The sequence below is a fragment of the Bombyx mandarina genome, chromosome 10, assembly GCF_030267445.1.
Source record: "Bombyx mandarina strain Sakado chromosome 10, ASM3026744v2".
Lineage (NCBI taxonomy): Eukaryota > Metazoa > Arthropoda > Insecta > Lepidoptera > Bombycidae > Bombyx > Bombyx mandarina.
Window position 1 is genome coordinate 4089624 of NC_143217.1, and position 25377 is coordinate 4115000.

Consider the following 25377-nt stretch of genomic DNA (forward strand, 5'->3'; position numbering starts at 1 on the left):
TCTGTCCCTATATCTCTATGTATGCTTAATTTTTTAAAACTACGCAACGGATTTTGATGCGGTTTTTTTTAATAGATAGATTGATCGAAGAGGAAGGTTTATATGTATAATAACATCCATTAAATAGCGGAGAAATCAATAATAAATTACAGTTTCCGAAGCAAAGCGAGGGCGGGTCGCTAGTATATTATAAACACTATGTATAAAAACAATTTAATATTCAAATGAAGTGATAGTGCAGTTTTCATAAAAATTAAAATAAAACTTGACCTAAAGGTCTTAGTTACCAGGTCATAAAATCCCTTAAAAAAAGTATCGACGCACCTGTGCCGCGGCGTCGTCGTCGGTGAGCGTGCGCACCCGCAGCTCGTGGTTGAGGCGCGCCGCCAGCGAGGACGCCTCGTGTCCGCTTACAGTGTGATGTAAATTACTGATCAATAAAACACACAATCAAAACAACTACTTTGATAAAACCAGTTTACGGAGCCGAGACATTTAACAAATACTCGGTGGTGCAGTAGATGGCGCCTCTAGCTGCTGGGCCGATGGTCGTGTTTTCCCCCGATATCCCCCGATTTATAAACAAAATGTGCATACCGCCTCGACATAAGTTCAGTTTGGCTAGTTTTTATCATATAAAGATAAATATGGGATTTCTAAGTAATATTTGAAAGTGGATTTTGATCAAGGTGCGATATTGATCACGTGGAACAGTGTAAAAAAATAAATTAATTTTTTCTCCTACCTACGCCGAAAGTTCGGGTTTTCCTCTCGCTCTACAGGGAAGAAAGTCTAACTTTTCCTCCCGCTGTACAGAGAAGAAAGTGTAACTTTTCTTCCCTGAGTACTGACAAGTGCGCATGCGCGTTAGTGTCTACGTCTGCTCTCACGCACCTAAAATTCTCCGCCATTGTTGCGCTCGGGTAATTTGCAATATTGTGTTTAGTGTAAAAGTGAAATAAACAAAAGGCTATAAAATTTAATAGTGTAGTATTAAACAAAGATGAGTTCATCAGACAGTTCTTATTCAATTAGTAGTAGTTTATTTAAAAATTAAAAAACAGTTAAATTGTTTTTTTTATGCTCCACGTGTGCAGCTTTTTACAATGTCGAACTTTCGGCCTGGTAGGAGAAAAAATAGTATGTGCACCGCGGGAAAAAAGTAGGACATCTCATGTTTTTTTACACGCGGGATGAGATGTCCAACTGTTCTCCCTTGGTGAACAATGTACTATTTTTTAAATACCGTAATGAGAAATGTTGTAATATTTTATTTCAATCTATCGAAATGTGTATCGTATTCAAAACTGAGTCGGAGTAGTGTCCTTACCATATCGGTATGGGGTCGGACGCCTTCAGCATGGTGGTGCGTCTCGGTGAGAAGGCGCTGTCGAAGTCGTCCGCCGCGTCCTGTAACGTATCGTCATGCATCACCTACCGGGGAAGCGAGAAAATTCAACCGTTAATTTATATACTGTATTCTATTTTATCCTTTATCCCCGAGAGCGTGGCGCCTGAAATTGATAAAATTAATAAAACCAATCAAATAAACGATCTATAAATATGTCCTTATCCTTTATACATCCTTTTAGTTGCAGTAGCTTATAACAAAAAATGTGTCCATACTTTTTTTACAATATTTTAATTTCATAAAGTTTAGAGAATGTGATACATTAAATGATGAAACTAACGATAAATATTGAGGTATCAGTGAAACTGGTCGAATTTTGATATTTAAAAAAAAAGGTATCTCACGCTACTGCATCTTTCTTATAGCTAGATTGTCTAAGAACTTAATGTGTCAAACTATACATTTGAACAAAACAAAACTATACATTTGAACTATAAGCGTAAACTCATAGCCTGTCGTTATGTGAAGTCGTCGTGGCCTAAGGGATAAGACATCCGGTGTATTCGTGTTGAGCGATGCACCGGTGTTCGAATCCCGCAGCCGGGTACCAATTTTTCTAATGAAATACGTACTCAACAAATGTTCACGATTGACTTCCACGGTGAAGGAATAACATCGTGTAATAAAAATCAAACCCGCAAAATTATAATTTGCGTAATTACTTGTGGTAGGACCTCTTGTCAGTCCGCGCGAGTAGGTACCACCGCCCTGCCTATTTCTGCCGTGAAGCAGTAATGCGTTTCGGTTTGAAGGGTGGGGCAGCCGTTGTAACTATACTTGAGATCTTAGAACTTATATCTCAAGGTGGGTGGCGCATTTACGTCGTAGATGTCTATGGGCTTCACTAACCACTTAACACTAGGTGGGCTGTGAGCTCGTCCACCCATCTAGCAATAAAAAAAAAGTGTTGTAGAAGAAAAGGATGAATTGTATGTGATAGCGGAGTATGGAAGGAGAATGATGATGATGTAATAAATAATTAAAAATAAACATATTACGAACAGGTTGTAGAGTTTCTTGACTGGCTGTGTTGTCATCTTCTCCTTCCTCTTCGATGCATTTCACCTCGTCCGACGAACTCTGCTCACAACATTCAAACATTAAATCTCAGTCAACCCACTTTCGAAATGAAACAAGTCTTTAAAAATGAAATACGCATTAGCTAACTACTATACCGGAAAGAATGAACAACATCATACTATAAAATTAAAATTTCTAAATTAATAAGTTCGCATGGTGAGTAAGTAGTACCATATCCTTTCTATTTCTGCCGCTACGCTGTCACGCGTTCCGGTTTGAGGGGAGAGACGACCGCTATATGAAATAAATTAAGACTTCAACCTATTGTCTTTCCTCAAACGAGATTTGCGGAACGTATTCAGCGTAGGTAGCTAGCGCTGACGATAACCACTCACAACCAGGTGGGTCGCATGGTCATCAGCCTACAAGTGCAATATAAAAATTTGTCTAAAGGTGTCAGGCAGCATTCACATTGCGATATCCGTAGGCTGCGTTTGGCGAGGTAGTGCACTGAGTTGGTGTACTTTAACTATATTAGTACTAAAATTCGGCATACCGAGTTATTAGTGGTGGAATGGTTCCGGCTGTGCGGTCGGAAGCCGGGGCCGGGCGGCAGGTTCTTCTGCACGCAGCAGTTCACGCCGGGACTGAAGTGGAGCTCCACGTGGAATCTGTTCAATCAATATTCTCATCATTATCCCAGATCAACCCTAAAAGGGAAGATATATAAGACCTTAATAAGGCCTACACCGTCTTGTATGGATCAGCTTGATGAACAATAAAAGTGGCGGATGAAAGGCGATTGCATGCAGCAGAGATACGAATGTTGCGATGGATGTGTGGAGTAACGAGAATAGATAGAATACGGAATGAATGTGTTAGAGGAAGTCTGAAAGTGGCAGAGAAGCTGAGAAGTGCGCGTTTGGGGTGGTATGGACATGTGATGAGACGAAATGAAAATGAGGTTGGTAAGAAAATGTTAACTATGAATGTGGAAGGATATAGAGGAAGAGGTAGACCTAAGAAGAAACGGATGGATTGCGTGAAAGACGATATGGGTAAGAGGGAGTGAGCGAAGAAATAGTATATGATAGAAGAGTATGGAAGAAGAAAACAATAATGATGATGATGATATCCCACATCAACCCGAAGCCTCGGGATATAGCTCCCTTTAGGTGGACAAAATTTACTATTATAGTATTTTCGTTCGGTCCCTAATTAACTTCTCCCACCCGCTTCGCATCGATACGGCTAGAGACGGGTTGTTGTGGCTCTGATTCGATTTTCCATATGCTCGCATACATTATCAGTTGTATATAGCTCTCTCTTAATTATAACTAGGCGAGTCGTCAGTTCAGAGTTTTTTAGCCAAATTTTCTCAAAAGTAAATCTTCATAATGAATAAATCCCGAGCGCTATGATATGTCCTTCTTATAACGAGGCTTGCAGAGAGTCGTCAGGGCGATGGTTCCGAGTCGAGTTTTGACTCCCTGCAGAGTGCACTGATTTTACCAAAAAACTAACTAACAGAACGAAATAAACTGTTGAACCATTTTAAGGAACCAATTCACTTTACGAAACAAGATTCCGTGAACAAATTCCTGAACGATTTTGTCAGTGTTCATAGTTTCTACTTAAAGTATTTACTAATGTAAGCCTTGTAAGTTATTACCTTTCTTCTGAAAACGGATCTTTGGTGGGATCTTCGTAGAGCATAACGACAATCTGCGACATGTAGTTCAATTCCGACACCATCGAAACGTACTCCATCGCACGACGCCATTGCTCATCTTTCATCACCTATAAATGTCGTAACATAAATTTAACTAGTTCTACCAAAATCAATTCTATAGCCGAAGCAACAGAGTTCTATTTTGAGAGGACGGATAGATAGCCATTGTATTTTTTTCAACCCTTTGAGCGCGAGCCGTCACTTGATCGACGATTAAAGCGTCGAAATACTGACTATTTGATTATAGGGATATACATATTAGGTATCGAACTGTACGGACGAGTCTTAGCACGCACATGTATGACATTTTAAATAAGTTAATAACATTTATAAACAACCATTTAAAATTATTTTGCCGTGAATTTAGCATTGATTTTTGTAATTTTTTTTTAAGTTAACATTTTTTTATAAGGTACTTTTTTCAATCCTTCAGCAATTTTTGCAAAATACGTAAAAATAAGCTCAGTACTAAAAGGGTTAATAATTTCCGTTGTGCTGTCCTTGAGTTCCGTATATTTAAAAATCAGTAGGGCCGAATCGAAGCCAATACATAGAGAAGTATTAGTGACTCACATCCAGCAGGCCTCCGAACCTCAGTACAGTGAGCAGGGAGTGCACGTGGCTCTCGCTGGTGAAGTACAATCGCGTGCGCACGTGGCGGCCCGGGCTCGACACGCCGTGACTGTACCTGCACATACAAAATATGTAGTTTTAACCCCATTCTAATCAAAAAGAAAGAGGACCTTCTCAATTCGGTGCACACATTTTTTACTCTTAAGCCTTGAATTCGCTTTTTTTTTTCCTACCTAAGCTAAGAGCCTTGAGCGGCTATTTCAGCGTAACCTTAACTAGTAGGTGAGCTCACGGGGCTCAAACCTGACGACGTTTCTAATACGAACCCTAGCAAGAGCCGTGCTTCGCAGAATCTACCACCGAATCGGAAACACTACCCAGTGAGAAGATCCGGCGAGAAACTCAGTGGGCTGTGTCTGAGGGTTCATTTACTCGTCGAGCCCTTCGTCGCAAGCGACGGGTTCGACAAGAACGATGACCGGTGCTTGATGTACCTAAAATCACCGTTAGGGGATCGGGAGGATCCGAAATGACGTGTTTGGGGCGACGTCGACTGCTTTCCATTCTGTGCGCAGGATCGGGAATGTAGTTACCGGCGGCCAGGATGAGAGGGTTCTCGTGTCGTGCCACTTTATCGAAGTGGTTGAATTCGCATCGAGTTCTTTAAATCATGTTTTAAAGGACATGGGCCATTTTCGGCCCAGCTACTCGTGCTCTCAAGGACATTAATGAAATATCTATAGAAAAATATTTTATATTTACATACTTATTATAAAATTTAAGGGTATTTTAATGATGGGATAATTAAAATCATAAATAAAAAGAAATTAGCATGACGAAGCTACGTTGATAATATTGAAGGAGTTGCCATAGGTAAAATATATTTATATTTTAAACAATTCACATTAAATCTTCTTAAAAAAACATTATATTGCAAAAAACTAGCTAAATATATTAACATATTTAATTAATGGATTTTAAAACTAATATAAAACATTGTATCTAAACAAAAATCTATTTTTATACTTTTAAATCCGTAGAATAAATCATTACATTGGTCAATAATTATTGATCTTAAGCAAAAACAAAACTACGCTGGTTTAATGTTTATTGACGTTTCACATTTGATAAGTCGTTTTCGCTCTCGCGCGCATTGTGGATATTATTAAGTGTTTCGTTGCGATATATGTACCTGCTTATTGTATTTTGTTGTGCATAAAATTAAGTCTTGGCGTTCATTGAATTAGGTCTGTGTCATAAAGTATATTAATATTAATAATATTTAAGGTGATGATGATGTTAAAGTGTAAGTGTATTGACAGCAAATCATAATAATATGATATAGGTAACCTAAAAATCTTATCTTATTTTTTAAATATCTCTGTATCCCCATGAACAATATTGATTTTAATTTGTTCATATAAAAGGGATATATAGTCTATTATTTAAACTTAATTTCATTACTGTCCTTGAACTTCGTTTAGTGGGCCGTGCAATGTATGGAGAGTGGCCCATGCCCTTTAAGGTAATTATTTAAAGAACAACCTTTTAAACATCACATCATAAATGTGCTAATTAAGTTCCCAACTTTGTTAATTTACTGTTTTAGATTTAGATTTAAGCGTGTAATAACAGCTAATTAACTGCTTAGTATCTGCGAAAAATATGCTTTTTAGTTAAAAAAACGAAACCAAATCATTGGATGGGGCATCTCGGATTTTTCGAAAAAAGCTATTAAGTTTTCAGTAAATTCCTACCATTTTATTGAATATATTCATTCACTCCATCTTATCCAGCATCTACAGTGTCGTCATACCTCAACTCATTTAATTCCTTCCTATTTCATTGCTTTAGCCTTTGTTATAAATATTTAGACTTACGGGCTACGTTCCTTTTGTCTCGCCAAAGTAGGAATCAAACAGAAAAGAAGCCTATGAGTGTCGCCTCTTAGCAACATATCGTATAATGTGATAAATTGGTAAAAAGGATAAATTGGAAAGAAGATAAATAGTATTAACAGAAAACAATTCAGATAATTCCGTCATTATTTTGTTATATAGCTTTGTATCAAATAATTTCAAACAGCTTACCTAGGATTTAATCTATTGACAGTCTCTTCGCCGGATTCTTCTATATTTCTTTGCAAATCCGCCCTTATTTTTTTCAACAATGGCGTGCATATCCCTTGACCTATCGTTAACTTTTCTTGCATCGTCAAACCATATTCCTAAAATATAAATATATAATATATATATGGAATAATAATGAAAAATTAATACTTTTTGTTTCAGCATTTTGATGTCTGAATAGAGTTGTAAGTTTTTTTAAAAGCGGCAACATTTTGCTTATTAAAGAATTTTAAAAGTAAAAGTGCGATAAACGATGAAATTTCGGCATATCCCAAATATATCCATATACATTTTATTATTATATTATCTTACTACTTCCGACGTTTCGAGTAATTTATGATTTTCGTGTTAGACGACAACGGTACGGATATAGTATATTATGTTCTGCGGCTTAATTATATAATAGTAGGATATCCTTGATGGTGAGGCACCTGCGGTATGACGATGTCCGCTAAATATTTAGCATATATGTAAAGCTCCTCGGCGCAGTCGAACTGCAGCGTGTGCTGGTTGTGCTGGAGGTCGTACTTGATGCAGTCGTATATGTCGGGGATCTTCGAAATATCGTAAGTTTTGTTTTTCGTGCAGAAATCCTTTTCTATTTTACCCCAGCGTCGACCCATCAGCTCCCAGGTCTCGCCGTGGTATAGAATAGTGTCTGAAATTAACAATGTCATACATTTTTTGTTATTTATATAATTTTGAAAAATAAAAGCGGTGTCTTTTGGTTTGCATAATTTAATACCGCTAATTTAATTTCATTTAATATACTAAAAGTATTTATGAGGCGTTTTGTATCATTTGCGTCAACAATTTTATTAAGTAAATAACTATATGAGCAATTTTAGCAAATAGAGATCACACCAGTTTTACCGTGCGTTTATATTTTAGATGGCGTTGTAGTGTGTATGAACGCCAATAACAACTTAATACCAGGGGATACATAAAAAACGATTTAAGGTAAAGCTTCAAAAAAATTTTCTTGCATCTATGACAATATATTTTTCTCATTTTAGTTTTGCTTTTTCGTTTCATCGTGTTTCAAATTACCCCGGTGAAAAAGTTTTCACTTTAAAAACGAGAGTATTTGACGCTTGGTAATATCCACAATTTTGAATTTTATTGAATTCCCGATATTTTAACAGTGTTGCCATCATATTACCGTTGAATCGCAAAATAATTAAACCAATTAAAGACACGAGTGAGTGAAGAGTGAAGGGTATATGATACCATTTGTTAATTTCGAGAAAACGGACAACAAACTTTTGTTACTTGTGCTTTTTCTTTGTATACAACTCCTACACATTCAATTTCTAAAAATAGCCTTTAATCCCGTTCTTTTATGGTCTAATAGGCCGAGGCCCGAGTCCCGTGCCCGGGCGGTACCTTTGGTCTTGGGGTCGTCCCGCTTGGCGAGCACGATGCGCAGCAGGTGGTGTATGAGCGCGTGCACGTGCGCGCAGCACCGCGCCGGGTTCTTCACGAACTCCATGGCCGTGGAGATGCTGAGCGAGCCGCACGGGTTGATGCGCCACCGGTCCTCGTCCGTGAAGTCGCGGTCCACCTGCATCGCCTCGTGCAGCCGAGCCTTCGCCCTGGACAACAAACGTGACTCTGTCACGCGCTCAACTCAAATATTGGCTCTAGTATTTTTTTACATACACTCTCCTCCAACAAATATGGCAAAAAACACATAAAATCGTACTTTTTTGCTTAGACGACGACAAGCTAACGCCCACCTGGTGTTCAGTGGTTACCAAAGCCCATAGACATCAAAAATGTACAATCGGTAGGCGGCGGCTTGGCTCTGATCCTGGCATAGCTGAAGTCCATGGGCGACGGTAACCACTCACCATCAGGTGGGCCGCGCGCTCATCTGCCTACAAGGGCAATAAAAAAAAATCGTCAACCACTTTAAGACAAGTGCTCAGTTTTATAGTATAATATCGGCTCCCCACTCTTCAAACCGATACGTATCACTACTTCAAGGCCGGAATAGGTAGGGTAGTGGTACTTGATAATCCTATCTTTTAGCCCACGACAACTTCATTAATGATTAAAGTAATAATTGTCACTTAGTAAAAGGGAAATTGAGATATTCACGAAATCGTGAGAGTGCGACAGGGATAGAGAGATGTTCTGTATGCACTCGCTCTTGACTGAGACATCAGTGTATAAAAAAAAATTTTATAGTTTTCAAGAAAAGATCTCCTTTTAATGGTATGTGGTAATACATATAACCCATTCAAAATTCAGAAAATACTATCAAAATTGGATAGAAAACAAAACAATTTCAATAAATCATTTAGTGTGTAATCATTCATACATTTAGCGTATGTTTCATAAAGGACATGTCCGGTGCGTTCATATGGAAAGATGAGATATTTCCGAAATTCGAATTCTGAAGTTTTCTATAGAAATACGTATCTAACGTATCCTTAAACGGTAGCGGTCCAGCGACATGGTCATTTCGGCCGCGGAGCCGTTGTATTATAACAAAATTGAGAAGTTCGACTCCGTATTAACAGAACGGTAAAGGTCGCCAAATGATTGATACCTAAAAACCTAACAAAGTAAGATATCACTTTCAATGAAACTAAATTCAAAAAATATCAAGTGTTTCTGTAACGGTAGACAAACTCACATGTTTTGAACCTTCGAAGAGTCGCAGTCGTTGTCTAATAGCCCGTTGGTGTTGGCCGACTTCACCATCTGCACGAGGATCGGCGTGAGTTCTCCCTCGAGCGCCAACAGTCCCTTCGCGAAGGCGGCGGCGGTCATTTGCACGCGCCCCTCGTCAGACGCGTAAATCTTAAGGTCGTGACGGAAAGTCGAATGGAGACGCAGAAGGCCGAGACCTTGGGTGCCGGCTTCACCTGTACATCGTAAGCCGAACTTATAAACAATAAATTAAAACATTACCTAAGTTAAACGGTTAGTCGCATGGGAGTTAAAAAGTTATAGATACTAGTAATAATACAATATTAGTAATTTAATCCACACACGTGTTAGTCAAAGGTCGAGTGGAAGCGACTCACGATATTTGTCGGAAACGGTCGAACCTAAACGGAAAAGTACTATTTTTTTTTTGGAAAAGGAATCACATCGCACATTAGACAGCGGCGAGGTCTACATAGTACAGACGGTAATATAGATGTAGAGGTGGAGTGTGTGTAACCTGGTATATGGCGCCCCTGTCCGCCGGGGTACATACAGCGAAACATCCGTCCGAGCTCCTCGGCCTGGATGCGGCCGGCCGGCGTCAGCTCGCCGCCCCACTTCAGGATCAGCACCAGCGACGGCTCGCCCGCGCACCCTACTGCCCACACATACACCATCAAACCTAATCAGCTACACCCTACCGACATCAAATCCGAAGTGATCTCTTAAATATATGTTTCGTTAAAGTAAGTTCAGAAAGTCGTCGTGGCCTAAAGGATAAGACGTCCGGGGCATTCGTGTTGAGCGAGGCAGCGGTGTTCGAATCCCAGGTGGGTATCAATTTTTGTAATGAAATACGTACTCAGCAAATGTTCACGATTGACTGCCACGATGAAGGAATAATATCGTGTTATTAAAATCAAACCCGCAAAATTATAATTTGCGTGATTACTGGTGGTAGAAACTCTTGAGTCCGCGCGGGTAGGTACCGCCACCCCGCCTATTTCTACCGTGAAGCAGTAATGCGTTTCGGCTTGAAGGGTTGGGCAGCCGTTGGAACTATACTGAGATCTTAGAACTTATATCTCAAGGTGGGTGGCGCATTTACGTTGTAGATGTCTATGGGCTCCAGTAACCACTTAACACCAGGTGGGGTGTGAGCTCGTCCACACAACTAGGCATCAAAAAAAAAGAACTATTTTAGGTAAGCAGCGACCTCCCTGTGTCGCAGGCATCCTTGTACAATGGCGACCACTCACAATCTATTTTCACTCATTGCTTATAGAAGCAAGTTGATTCTCATAGAGAAGTACCCACAAATTTTTAGTGTCGCAACATAAATTACAAATAGTTTTATTTCACCGGTTTTAGGTGGTTACCGGAGCCCATGTAGATTCACACTTAGAGACATGGAATTGAAGTCTTATTTCGAGGTACCTCATGTTTTCGATAACACTATTAATCTACAAACGCGAATACTTTAATGGTATGCGACAGAGAACGTAAAAATAAATGAAATTATGAAAAAAAAATCTTAATGTGAAAACTCAAGTGAGTGCAAAAATTGACAGTTTTGTCGCATAAAGCTATCGATTTCAGGAAGCTCGCTACAAAAAATGCTATGGATGTATCACAGATTCGTCTTCTCGTTACACATTTAAGTTATTAAAATAAATTAAAGTGTATTAATTGCATTTACTTGTTTACTTCCTACGTGCAACAATTTAATATTCAAAGCAAACTTTTTGTTATTTATTTGGCAACACTCAAACACATTATGCATGTTAGAATCAACATTTACTGACAAGTCACGTTTCTCACGTCAATAATTCGAATGTCTAGATGAAATAGCGTGCAAAAGGTATAACCACCTCATTTATATGTGAGGTTTAACGTTTTGTATTAACAATGTCAACTTAAAACCCAAACTAACTATTGATTTCAAATTCAACTATAATTTCGAATGATAGAAATTCGCTTCAAATATCTAAGAGGTGGGCAGTGATTTTGCTTTATCAGAGACATTGCTGATATACACGAGCGACGAAGACAATTTCACTTCTAAGGCGATTAACAAATACTTTCATAATTTAGATCCGCATTTACGTTAACTTTATAATTACTCTAGAAAATCATTAACAGTAAAAACTTACAACAGTTAATGTAAAGTGTAAACAAACCTAGCGACGGGTTTTCTTTTCTGGCAGACTTCGGAATGTGGCGGGAAATTATTTTGATTGTAATACTCTGTACTAGTCTATACATTAGTAGTAATTAACTGTCTCTGGCTGCGCAACGCACGCGTTGGCCCGTGCTGGTTTGGGAGCCATATGTAATAGTTTCATTGATTTTCATTTCAGTCAATGTTTCAAATCGATCTATAAATCGATCGACTTATAATACAAATATTGGACGTGCTATACAAGAAAATTATCAACGTAAAAGACTGTTGTAAAAATTTTGAGTCAAAACATCGGCCATTCTATGTTCTAAAATCAAAAGTTCAATGCTCTAGCGTTTAGCGTTCATTGCCGCCTACGTTTGCAAATCTAATTTAATTTATATAAAGAAAACAATTATCAGACGTATGACGGAGCGTCGTCACTCGAGAACCACTCGATCGATTTGGTAGATATAAAACTATTTTTCACGACCACTCTGTCAAGGGTGACACGACTGAGAAGAAGAAAAAGAAAACTATTTTTAAACTTTAATCTCGCGTTTACTATTTCCGACCCCTCGAACACTTTTTAGTTTTGTGATCACAAATGCAAATACATATCGACGCTTGAAAGGCAAACGTGACTAAGTGACAATGCGTGAACTTTACAGTAGACTAATTTAAAATTGAAATACCTGAAAACAAAATTTATTTTAACGAATCCAGCTGTGGTAGAATCTAGCTAGTAGCTGCAGGATTGAAATGATTTTAATAGGCCTAGAAATAATTTTTTTTTGCGCATCGAATATGGTTATTGCCTATCATTTATGTACAAATCAGTTATTGTCGCTTAGTCACTTTTGCCTTTCAAGCGTCGATATAGATATAGTAATAATGTTTACGATACAAAAATACGATACGATTGATTTGTTTTTGTTGTTCGATGTTTATGTGAAAGAAAAGGTAAAAACTTCATTAGAAACATTTCGTATAATTTCACCATTCTCAGAGCATCACCATGTTTGTTTAGTTAATAAATAAAACTATTCTAAGCGTTCTAATATTCTATTATTCAAACGGAAGTCCAGTCGATGAAATTTATTTAGAAGTAAGTCGTCTCTATTCCTTTTAAGCAGTCGTCTCTATTCTCTATTACGGATCTTTCGACTGAAGCGTTTGTGGAGAGTGGAGGGTAGCCATCACACAACACAAAATATTCGACAGATGCCTGAATCTCGCTTATAACATTTTAAAGATAAGCTTGCATATATGTATACAAGTTCCGAAAAACAGCATTCGGGCTCTTGCTAGGGTTCGTGTTAGCAACTTTGTCAGGTTTGAGCCCCGTGAGCTCACCTACTAGTTAAGGTTACGCTGATATAGCCTCTCAAGGCTCTCAGCTTAGGTAGTAAAACACAATAAAAACATTCGGACCGTCGCTCTAACGAGCAATATCAGCCGCTCATTGTAAGATCTTCCCTTCGTCGTATGCCCCAACGTTTTTATTCTTACAAATCTTAGACTAAAGTTAAATGAAGCATAAAAGAAAGCGTGCGGACCGTGCGTGGGGGGCGCGTTACCGTCGTCGGAGCTGGAGCCGCGCGGCCGCCCGCGGGGCTGGTACTTCATCTGCACCTTGCGGTTGATCCCAGAGAAGTGACCGTACCTTTATAGTTGAAAAAAACCTATATTTAACATTTCATTCGCGGAAATCTGTATCCAAACCGTAAATATATCCATATACCGACAGGTGAAAGGCATTTTCGTTTGCAAACGAAATTTGGCCACTTTACAGGAGAGCCATTTTAAAGTATAAATTTTTTTTAAGATATCGGTACGAAAAAACTTCTACAACTATTTGAGTGAAGTAAGCTTAATTGAAGTTCAATTAAAAACATCGCAACGTTGAGGTTAACACGTTGTTTGTAACTTGTATGTATGCCTATCTATGACTCTTAATTTTTTTTGTTTATAGAACATAGTCAATAGACATCACAATGTGGATGGATATCGATACTCTTGGAGCCAATTATGGAGTACAACCGTCGTAAGCCCTCAAACAAGACCACCAATTTTATTATTTATCGTACATTGTTTTGATTTTGATTGTATGCAATAGTCGATTTTCGATATAATATTCTAGATAATTACGAAACGCACATACATTTCCAGAACGCTTTTGAGCTGTTCGAGTTTTCCCTGCTTCTCCTCGATTTCCGGGTCGGCGTGCCTCGTGTGTATGTCGGCGAGTAGCGCGCGCGCGATGTCCAGTATCTCCTGGAGCTGTTTCGGCTTCTTCAACTTCACGTGTCCGCGCTTGTAGCCGTCGTATTTCTCAAAGATCTCGAAGAATCTGCGAACATTTTAACGGTGACATCTAGAAATTTCTCGAAACCCAAAACGATGTACGTTCGATTTTTAAACCTTTCGAATGCGTACCTCGGATGTCTTACTTCTACCTTCATCTTCTGTTTGGGAGTTCTGTCGCCGTGCCTTATGACGCCCACGACGCATCGGAGCTCCATCATCTTGCCAAAAGTGGTGGGAACAATGGGGGGATCGTCGAGCTGAAAGGGCACCGACCACGGTATGTGCAGCGTCGGAGCCAATTCCCTCAATATCATATTACCGAGTATCTTGGCGCAATCGTCGTAGTACTTATTCGAGTTTTTCACAAACGAAAATCCGTTCACGTCACACACGAAGGACTTGCCGTTCGCTCTGGAAACGATATTCATAAGTGAAATTAATCAGGTATATTAATACGAAGATCATGTCTGATCATTACAAAGTATTTCAATAGAGACATTAAGTTTCAATTATTGCCCTCTCACCTCAACAAATCGAATCCACAAACGGTTTGCTTGAAGGCCAGGCACACTTTCCTCGAGATCAATTTCTCCTGGTTGGACAGGATCACTGGATACCTGATTTCCTTGCCTTCAGAGTCTCTCTCCACTTTGCCGTCTAGAGCTGGACTCTTCCTGGCTTCGGCGTGTGCATAGTCGGGGCCCACCGTGTACACCTTGACATCTGTACCTGTGTCGCGATAACACTGACAGTCTAAATATAATACGGGAGCACAGATTATACTTCATTTTTTTTAATTTAAAATAATTTGTAATACTTCAACGTCAAAGTGTCTGTGTGCTTTTTCGCTAAAATACAAGGAGCAAAATTGTGTGAATTGCTTTATTATTTATTCTAATTATTTATATACTACTCTTTATTAAAGGTGCAATAATGGTGGTTTATTAAAAGTTTACATGAAAGTACACATATTATGTGAGAAAACTAAACAAAGCCGCTGAACATAACTATTCGGATTGTACCAAAAAGTCTACTGAAGTCTCCGTAATTTACGTGGTAAGGTGCGCTTAACGATCGGCTTATCCGTCTGCCTTTTGTCTGATGCAGAGAATTATTTCTCACACAAACAATTACCAAGTTTCAATTCGTATTTTTATGCTGATATAATACTTTTCATATTTTTCACTTCACTGGTGGTAGGACCTCTTGTGAGTCCGCACGGGTAGGTACCACCACCCTGCCTATTTCTGCCGTGAAGCAATAACACGTCTCAGTTTGAAGGGCGCGGCAATCGTTGTAACTATACTGAGACCTTAGAACTTATATCTCAAGGTGAGTGGCGGCATTTACGCTGTAGATGTCTATGGACTCCGGTAGCCACTTAAAACCAGATGGGCCGTGAGCTCGACCACCCAAAAAAAACTTCAACTTTAATATTCTTTAACCTATAACTAAAAGATTATAAAGATTAAAGGACAATGCCCATTTTCTTAGGGCGTTTGGGCCTCTAAAAAAGTTATCGGATCATGATGGTTTTTTTATTATGGTTAATTTGATAGACCAAGAAATATCGTTTCATATTCAGAAAACGATTTTTATATTCTGACCCAAGTATAAGAGAAATCTGTTTTTTCTGCAGCTAAAATTAAGTTGTTAATTGTTTTCTTCAAAATCAATAATCGCTCTCATCATTATTTACAGTATTAAATAAGTTAATTGTGGTTAATGTTGCTAGAAACAAGCCCTTACGTACGTTTTATTATTATTATATCCTCTTAATAATAATAAAATGAAATGAAAATCCGGAAGCCGGCAACGATATTGTTGTTGTTGTTTTTAAATTCGCCAATAAGCAGGCAAAGAGCGTAGCCTATATAGCCTAGTCTGTTGTAGTTGTTATATAAATTTTTTTTTCAATAAAAAGCTGGTGTTTCTCTTTTTATTGCTTTTTGGGAGTTTCGACGTCAACTGGATGAATAGCACATTCAGTGAGCGTGAATTTCCGCAGAACTTTTAACTTGAAAAAAAAAAAAAGTCACTGCTATGTTAGCCACAGTTTTATTCCAATGCCTCAATAATCGTGAACAACGATTATTGACGTTTAATACGCAAAACAACACCCAATTTATATATTATACATCACAATAAACTATTAAAAAAACATTAAAATAAAACTTCAAGTGACGCTTCACTCGGGTTGCTGCCAAAACTCTCTGATCATATACATATATAATAAGAATAGAGTAATGGTAGGCCATTGAGATTTTTACTAATGGAATCATTAATATCTAAAAATATTAAATAATTCATGGTTTTAAGTTATAATTATTATTATAATATATAAATATTGAATTGAACAAAAATAAACTAAAAATTCTGTGAATTATAACCATTAGCTAATTTTTTTTAATTTGTTGTTCAAGTCACAGACCACTCTTTCGTTTGGCAGCTTAAACTATAAGGCTTTATGGGCTAAGCCCTTTGCCTATTGGCGAATTTAAAAACTATGGCACTCAGTTTTGGGATGTTATCAAATAAGTAATTTATTTTTTTGTAAAACAATGCCAGGTTGAAAGAAATGTTGATATATAAACTAAACAACGTGAAAAAATAAGGAATAGTTTTTCAAGTACAATAGTTTTGACATAAAGTTGGCCCACTTTTGGGCATTGTCCTTTGGACAAAATATCATCACAATGTCGTAAATATTTTTAAGTCATGCAAAAAAAAGTAAATGCAGCTGTGAACTCACCATCGGTCGGCATAAAATCTTCATAAATAAAAGATCCAGTCTTTCTGACTCTGGACTCTGGCGAGTATATACTACTGCGACTTCCAATCTATAACATACAGGACAATTAAATCAATACTGTTTATTTTATATTTAGAACGTGAATATTTTCAAATATGCTTCTTAATGAGGAACATGGTATTGCGAGCCCACACGTGCACCATCATCCCGCCTACATCGAAGACGTAGCGGCCTAGATGATACGAAGTCCGGTATATTCGTATAAAATGATACGACTATGCCGATGTTCGAATCACGCAAGAGTGAACATCTTAACGAATAACTTCCAAGAATTGATGACAGGAGTAGATGAAGGGGTTAAATACCATTTTTAAGATTTTTGAGTTTTTACATTAAATGAAGGTGTTATACACCTATAAAGCAGTAGGCAGCGGCTTTAGCAGTAGGCAGCGGCTTGGCTCTGCTCCTGGCATTGCTGAAGTCTATGGGCGACGGTAACCACTTACCATCAGGTGGGCCGTACGCTCGTCTGCCTAAGGCAATAAAACCATATTAGACCTTAAACATTCGAATTTAAAGGCTATTTTTAGAAATTGCATTTGTAGAAGGAGTTATGTACGAAGAAAAGAACTAGTAACAAAAGTTTGTTGTCCTGTTTTCTCAAAATTAACAAATTGTATCGTATCCTCTCATCCACTCATGTCTTCAATTGTTAACATCGTATATTAAAATCAAATCAAGTAAAATAACAAGTCCGCAGTCGCGGTATGGCGCTTTGTAGGCTCACATAGATAGGTAGTAAATATTCCTGCCGCGGAATGGGCACAACTGACGTACCTTCCTAAACAGGCGTTGACTGCCTCCCCCAGCCGACGTCGGGTAGTAAATGTATATATTGTGGTCCTCAGCGGACACGGGCTTCTCCACGAACGGCTTGTTGAACACAACCCCGTTCACTTCCACGTGGTCTTCAGATTCAACTAACTCGTGATCTGAAGAATACGACAGCTGAGCGTTACGTAGGCCCGTATCCAAATTATCAGCAGACTATATAACAAAAACCTGCTTCATCAAAATTCTAAATGTAACTGTCGCAACTCACGACAGGCGATCGATTTAGGTCTCCGAACCATCAAAACTATACGAATGAATAATAATGAACTTCCAAATATAGTTAGTTTTTCGATTTTCACGGATCGTTTTTTTTTTCAACAATAAAAAACATAGTTTAGTTCAGCCTTTTTCAAAGTGGCTAGTTCGCTGCAGGCCTTAAGGAGGGGGGCGGTAAGAAACCCAGAAAACAAATGGGGGCGTTGAGTAGAGGCTCGGGAGGCGATTTGTAATTTCATCTAGGAGGTTCTTAGACACCCGACTGAGCTCTCGCTATAATGGTTTTTAAGTAGGTGAAAAAATGGGGGCGCTAAAAAATATTTTTTTCTCGAAGTGAGCAGATAATAAGTTTGGGAGCCCCTGGTTTAGTTCATTAGTCAGTGAAAAATTTCTCAAAATTTTTCTCGAAGTTAGATAGATAGAAGAATGGAATTATTAATACATTGATTGATTTACTATTAAGTAACTCACGTTTCGGATCTGGTGAGTCTCTATCCAGAACCGCGTACCGTGGTATCTCTATACCTTCCCCTTCCAGTATGGCGTAAACTCTTCGACGGTCCTGTGAAAAATTTTAAATGAAAAATAAACAATAATTTTAATTAAAAAAAAAAGTGAAGACATTGTTAGACAATAGTTCTTAGTACCTGTATGTCGTATTGCATATGAAGATTATTTATCACGTAGGGTTTCCTTAGTTTCTCGTACTGTATCGCTTTGTCCAATGGGAAGCCTTTGGAGTGAAATGAAATCAGACAGTCACAGATAGGCCACTCCTCCACTGGTTGCTGTAAAAAAACAATGTCGTTTTAAAATTCTAAAACAAAAGAATTTTTTATACGAATATGTCAAAATTAATTATTTGTTTCGCTATCTTCCTAATTAAATTAATATCGAATTGAAATAAATTATGAATATTATTTATGATAAGAGGCGCGTGACTTTAAGGATTATAACAAATTAATATTGTTTTCCACTTATGTTGAACCAAGTGGTATTTATTATAGTATGTATTTATTGATGCTTTTACGGCATCGGAAGTGTAAATAAAGTCTGGAATTTATGGGAAGGGACAAGTTGCCCGTATAGCGAAAACCACGAAGCCAGGTCGAGGTTCACTCTTCTTCTTCGTCGTTTCCTTATTACTGAGGGTCGTGACCACCTTGGTCTAGTTTCTGTACCAGCTTCCTCCAACATTTCCTGCATTCGGCCTGCTTAATGACACCCGGGACGCTGGTGTTTGTGGCCTCCTTTACAATGTCCGTCCACCTGGTTGACGAACTTCTTCGACTTTTTTTACACGTGACCTACAACTATTAGTTTTTCTAAGTTGTCAGGATTTCGTCGGGCCACGTGTTCGAAGTACTTGAGGAGACGCTGCATACAGATTGTAGATAGACGAGTCTTTGAGCTCCGAGAGAATTGACACATTTGTTCCATGGCGCTCCGTCCATGATATGCCCAACATTTTGCGCCAACACCACATTTCAAATGCGTCAATTCTCGAACGGGTACGGACCTTGAGGGTCCACGTCTCAGAAGCATACAAGAATATGGAGAAGATAAGGGTTCGCATGAGCTTTATCTTTGTTTTTTTGTTTATGCTGCGATTTTTCCATATCTTCTCCAATCGCTTCACTGCTGATTTTCGCTGAGGTTCACTAGTTATATTGAAATTAAATCATCAAAATAAATTTTCAAAGCAACAATGACCTCGATCACTGGATGACAAACACACAAAAACTAACGCCTAATAAAGTAAGAAATTCTTTTTCTTCAATTCCTTATTTATTATAGTATACCTAGTCAGGTCATAAGTATTGTCACACAGTAAAAACTTTTCTTTTAGAATGCTGGCCACAAAAAAGTTTATTGAATTCGAATTTCGAATTGTTCATGAAAATAAAAAATGTATAGGTACTTTTAGAATTTTACTCATTTTTAAATATGGAGTGGACGCTTAAAGAAGACCGTGTTGCAGTTATTGCGCTGCATCGTTGCGGTCACGCGCCAATTCAAATTTTTAACACACTGAAAATTTTGAATATAACCAAAAGATTCGTTTATCGTACCATCAAACGGTACAATGAAGACTCTAGTGTAGATGACAGGTCAAGAAGTGGGCGCCCTCGGTCTGTTAGGACTCCAGCAGTGATAAAAGCTGTGAAGGCGCGAATTCAAAGAAATCCCAAACGTAAGCAGAAACTGTTGGCCCTTCAGATGGGGTTAAGCAGAACCACGGTGAAAAGAGTGTTAAATGAAGATTTAGGGCTTCGGGCATATCGAAGAAAAACAGGACATCGTTTGAATGCTCGTCTAATGGACCTGAGACTGAAGAGATGCCGCGCTTTGTTGAAGCGGTACGCGGGAAAAAAATATCGGGAAATTCTTTTTTCGGATGAAAAAATTTTTACCGTAGAAGAGAGCTACAACAAACAAAATGATAAGGTGTACGCACACACTAGTGAAGAAGCGAGCAACCGTATTCCGCGTGTCCAACGAGGTCATTTTCCATCCTCGCTCATGGTATGGTTGGGAGTTTCTTATTGGCGCTTAACAGAGGTACATTTTTTTGAGAAAGGTGTAAAAACGAATGCAGTTGTGTATCAAAATACAGTCCTGACGAACCTTGTGGAACCTGTTTCTTATACCATGTTCAATAACTGGCACTGGGTATTCCAACAAGATTCGGCGCCAGCTCATAGAGCGAAGAGCACACAAGACGCTGGCGGCGCGTGAAATCGACTTCTTCCGGCACGAAGACTGGCCCTCCTCCAGTCCAGATTTGAATCCATTAGATTACAAGATATGGCAACACTTGGAGGAAAAGGCGTGCTCAAAGCCTCATCCCAATTCACTGTCACTCAAGACATCCTTGATTAAGGCAGCCGCCGATATTGACATAGACCTCGTTCGTGCTGCGATAGACGACTGGCCGCGCAGATTGAAGGCCTGTATTCAAAATCACGGAGGTCATTTTGAATAAACTTTAGTGTCATAAGAATCTATGTTTTGTTAAGTTCATTTTGATATATGAATGGTTACATAATGAATAAACTTGTTTCAATTATTTTACATTAAACATGTGACAGAATTTATGACCTGACTAGGTATATTGATTGATGACGCAATGTTCGGACAAAGTAACACGTCACTTTGCTGAGGGGTCTTGTTGTCCATTGTCACTTGAATTAAGCGATGTGCATAAATAATCGTGTCAAGAGTTTTAAGAGAGTGCCTATTGAGAGTAATGCACAACAATTTTTTTACTAATAACATGTCCAAAATTCAACATTTCCAAAAAGCACTAGGAAACTTTCTAATACGCCTGACGCAAGCTTAACACGCAAACAGCTTAGTAACGAAAGCATCTAAATTGAGATGAGTTGGTGGATTAATGTAATTTAGAATAATTTGGTCCTGCCTTTAACACCTCGCCCTCAGCATTGTTCTTAACAAATTTTAGTGAAGCTGAAATTTAGTAACGTTAAAGGTAAAAAAAGACAAGTGTTCTGCATATTTTACAGTGCAGAGAACCTTAAGGATAACCTCCTCAGGGAAGACCAGCATCTTGATGTATTCGAACTCGTCGAGCCTCGTCAGGATCTCCTTCATGGGTTTCGATTGTGACTTCTTCGCCATGGCACATACGCCGACCACCACTTTTTTTCCGCCGCCATCGCAGTCTAATGATTCGCATAGATCCAATTCACCCTGTTTGAAAATAAGAGTATCATGATCGTCATATCGCTCGTGACCTGTGAATATCATGCTATGTGCATGAATGTTTGCCTATACTTATTGACATAATTATAATTAGGCGTTCTGTTCCTCTGAAAGATTCAACAGTCTAATTTAGAATGTACATATTGCTGTATTATTAGTGCTACGAGCCCCAATGCAATTTTCTGTGTGATTTTTTTAACTTCATTATTTTTGTATATCTATATAAAATATTAAGCTGTTCTACTATCGCATATCGCGTTGCTTATGCCCTTTTTTAATTATGAACCAATAAACTATTTTAGCTTTTTAAATTTATATAATAGATAGGTACCTATCCTATTTTAAATACGAAGAAGTTATAACAACATAGTTCGTCTAATTTTTAATCGATGCAAAAGAGTTCGTCTATCGGTGAGTTTAAATAAGATTATTCCTTCTTTGTACAATTGATTGTCTCAAACGCAAAGAAAAGTTTCCGGCGTCTCTTGTGATATGCGGTTGCATGTCTGCACAAGGTGTTGGTGGTATGCAGTTTGTGACTGCTGCTGAATCAATGCTGCGTGATGTCAAACCCTTTTGTAAGAGAATGTACTGCTCTCTATTCCGTCACTCAAGCATCAAGAATCGTCCATTATTTAACAGGATGGTGCTTCCTACTATACTGCAAGGACAAAAAAGACGTAGCTACTGGCGAAAAGCATCCCTAAAACCGAATGGCCATCTAACAGCCCGGACTGGTCGCCGATCGAAACCCTATATTGGAAAATGAAAATTTTTCTCCGTAAAGATCCATTAAGATCGAAGGGCGACTTAAAGGCTAAACTCTTGGCTGTCAGGGAGTCAATTAAGCCTGAGGAGTGTGCAGCGTTGGTTGCAACCATGCCTCTTCGCATTAAAGCTGTCATTGAGAGCAAAGGCGACCCAATTACGTGGTAGACGAACTATTTTACGTAAGTGACAAGGGTAGACGAATACTTTTGCGGTAGGCAGCGGCTTGGCTCTGCCCCTGACATTGCTGAAGTCCATGGGCGACGGTAACCACTCACCATCAGGTGGGCCGTATGCTAGTCTGCCTACAAGGGCAATAAAAAAAAAGCGTAATGTTTTTTAGATTTTTTATTTTTATTTTATATGTTATGTTAAGTCATGAAAGAAGTTATGTTAAAATCAACTTTATAATGCACTTTTATTTTTTATTAAATTAAATTACTTTTTATTAAAAGTTCACAATTATTTTACCAATATTTACTTTCTATATTTTACGCTTTGCACTACTCTTTCCATACTGGACAAACTATTTTGCATCGGGGCTCGTATGCTATGGGTCACTATTAACTATTAACTTAAAGGAATTATTTATCTATTTTTTTTTAAATGAGCAATGTGTAGTAAAATATGTCATACAAATAATAATTTGTTGAGATTTATTTTCAAAGATTTTGACCCACTTTTTCGAATAGGTAGGATAACACCGCTGACTGGGGAAGAAGGTTTAAGTTTAAATTTTATTCAATGGTATTGCAAAATGGTTGTCCCACACTTCACTTCATTTTTCTGTGCTATAGTGTACATAAGTATGTTAGTCTCAATTAACAATGACACAATCAAATTCACTTTAACAGTATCATTGGTAGCCTGATATGCAAATAAGAATATTCCTAGATAAATTTTTTTTTTCATCTTGGCATCAGTTTTTATTTAGTTGAGCAGTTGAAAAGCCATTGGACACCCCAAATGAAATCAGTAGTTCTATAAGTACTGCTATTTCTAATTCAAAGTAATGCATTCCAGTCTGAAATTTTGGAGAGACAATATTACAATTGTGATATCAACTTTACGCTTCAAGGTTCATGACAATATTCACATTATGAGGTGAGTAATATCTCATGAATACTAATCAGAAATAGAACTTGAGAAATTATCTTGAAATTTTCTATTACTTTATGCAAATTTCTTTGTTTGAGAAAAATGGCACAAGCCTTGGTAGTGATACAGGTAGTCATGCTGGTGGCAGGACATCTTGTGAGTCCACACAGGTTAATACCACCAACCTGCCTATTTCAGCCTTAAAGATGTAACGCATTTCGGTTTGAAAGGGCTGTAAAAACTGGGATCTTAGAACTCACTTCTCAAGGCAGGTAGCAGTATTTACGCTGTAGATGTCTATGGGCTCCTATAACAACTGAATTCCAGATGGACCATAAGCATGTGCACACATCTAAGCATTAAAAATTTTTGTAATAATTATTGCCACAAAGAACAAAAGTTAGAGTTTCAGAAATAATAATTCAAATGATTATCAGTATAGACAATATCAACTATTTTCTAAGCCAGAAAATACTTCATCTTGAACCAAATACAAACATTAAAAGGCAATGTGGTTTTTTTAATCATGAGGTAACATGATATAAGGGAGTGTGAATTAAATTACCTGATGTATATAATTTCTTAAGCTTCTTCATGCCACAACTCAAAGTAAAACAGTGTTTTTGTCTATAATTCATAATGAGAACAAAACTTAATTTTCTTTTTAAATAATTAGGTTTTAGAGAGAACATTTAAACTTATGAAAAACACAGCATTTTATTAGTTTATTAATGAAATAGTTACATTCAAACACTTGATAAAGAATAATATTATTAGTTCAAGGTTGTGCATAAATCTACTCTATGGCTTTTATGGGTTAGGATTTAAATAAATGGATAATAAATAGAGAATTAAAAAGGTAACTTTATCCTCTTATATATCTTATAACCTTCATCCTTTATATAAAAATTCCTCAGAAAAATCATATAGTTGCATTTCTTACATCTGGTAAACAATCATCACAATAACATATTTCATCATCACTCTGCTTTTTTTCCCTCCTCCATTTTTTTAAACGCCACCAATCCTTAAGCCACTGCCACTCCATGCTCACTCACTTTTTACACAGCTCTATCTTTATAATATTATCATAATTAAATGATAAGAACAACCTTGCTAAGGATTGGTTAGATTTCAAATTGCGATAATGAGATAAACTTGACATAAATTTACATACTACATTACCTCACTTGACATTGTAGTGTGTTGCTATAAATAAATGTTCTTATGTAAACAATGTTATTTCAATTTTAATAAGGACTGGGAAGTTCAGTTAGTAGTGTTATAATTTGAAGATAAGGGGAAAACAAAACCAAAGTTTGTAGATCATTTTCTGAAGAATGGTTCACTTTATTTTCTTAGTTTTAATTATTAACTAGGTTATCAAATTTAATTGTGTAGACATTTAATACCAAATGGGTTTCTTTGAGTATATATAATTTCAATTTAATTAGTGTTTTAAAAATCATTTTACTTATTGTTATTGTGATCCAAATGAATCTGTTTCAGTACAATAAGTATTGTCTTCCATATTTGCAATCAGAAGGCCATATTTGTTTTGTATTGCATTGTAGGTGGAAATGTCATACTCACTATAAAACATCTGACTTACAGATCTTATGGGAACAAGATTTCCATCGTCACCAACGTAAAATTGTGGTTGAGTAGCTTGTCGCAATCCTTGATACCCATGTTCAAGCTCAGTATATGACATATCACACATATAATGAACAACTGCGAGACTTATTTAAAAGGGTAGGGTACACTTCTATTAGAATAGTCTTTCATGAAAATTATGAATAATAAATTAATATTGGTTTTGATTGAGAATTAAATCAATTAACTTAAATTTTTTATCATTTTAAACAAATTCATGTTCTGTATTTATTGTACACAAACTGGGCTTCATAAAATAGTTTGTGTAAC

At 37.6% G+C, this 25377-nt stretch overlaps 1 protein-coding gene across 28 annotated transcripts in view; it reads right to left on the minus strand.

Moving 5' to 3' along the window:
• The window catches only part of l(1)G0196 (inositol hexakisphosphate and diphosphoinositol-pentakisphosphate kinase), a 39681-nt gene extending 14304 nt beyond the window's left edge, over positions 1 to 25377 (minus strand). For 3 of the 28 annotated variants that reach the window (XM_089730188.1, XM_089730172.1, XM_089730170.1), the window contains exons 1-21: positions 25064 to 25376; positions 21397 to 21573; positions 18507 to 18647; positions 18331 to 18421; positions 17587 to 17741; positions 16750 to 16837; positions 14522 to 14726; positions 14127 to 14408; positions 13852 to 14040; positions 13247 to 13353; positions 10044 to 10184; positions 9510 to 9741; positions 8252 to 8460; positions 7297 to 7523; positions 6827 to 6963; positions 4737 to 4851; positions 4104 to 4231; positions 2988 to 3102; positions 2414 to 2491; positions 1331 to 1434; positions 325 to 430 (exon numbers count right to left, since the gene is read on the minus strand). In XM_089730188.1, coding sequence (XP_089586314.1) covers positions 325 to 430; positions 1331 to 1434; positions 2414 to 2491; positions 2988 to 3102; positions 4104 to 4231; positions 4737 to 4851; positions 6827 to 6963; positions 7297 to 7523; positions 8252 to 8460; positions 9510 to 9741; positions 10044 to 10184; positions 13247 to 13353; positions 13852 to 14040; positions 14127 to 14408; positions 14522 to 14726; positions 16750 to 16837; positions 17587 to 17741; positions 18331 to 18421; positions 18507 to 18647; positions 21397 to 21573; positions 25064 to 25174 — 3138 coding nt within the window. In that variant the 5' untranslated portion in view covers positions 25175 to 25376. Of the gene's footprint in view, positions 1 to 324; positions 431 to 1330; positions 1435 to 2413; positions 2492 to 2987; positions 3103 to 4103; positions 4232 to 4736; positions 4852 to 6826; positions 6964 to 7296; positions 7524 to 8251; positions 8461 to 9509; positions 9742 to 10043; positions 10185 to 13246; positions 13354 to 13851; positions 14041 to 14126; positions 14409 to 14521; positions 14727 to 16749; positions 16838 to 17586; positions 17742 to 18330; positions 18422 to 18506; positions 18648 to 21396; positions 21574 to 24016; positions 25029 to 25063 lie in introns of those variants that run through there. The other 25 variants (XM_089730193.1, XM_089730191.1, XM_089730171.1 and 22 more) reach the window with 20 other exon arrangements.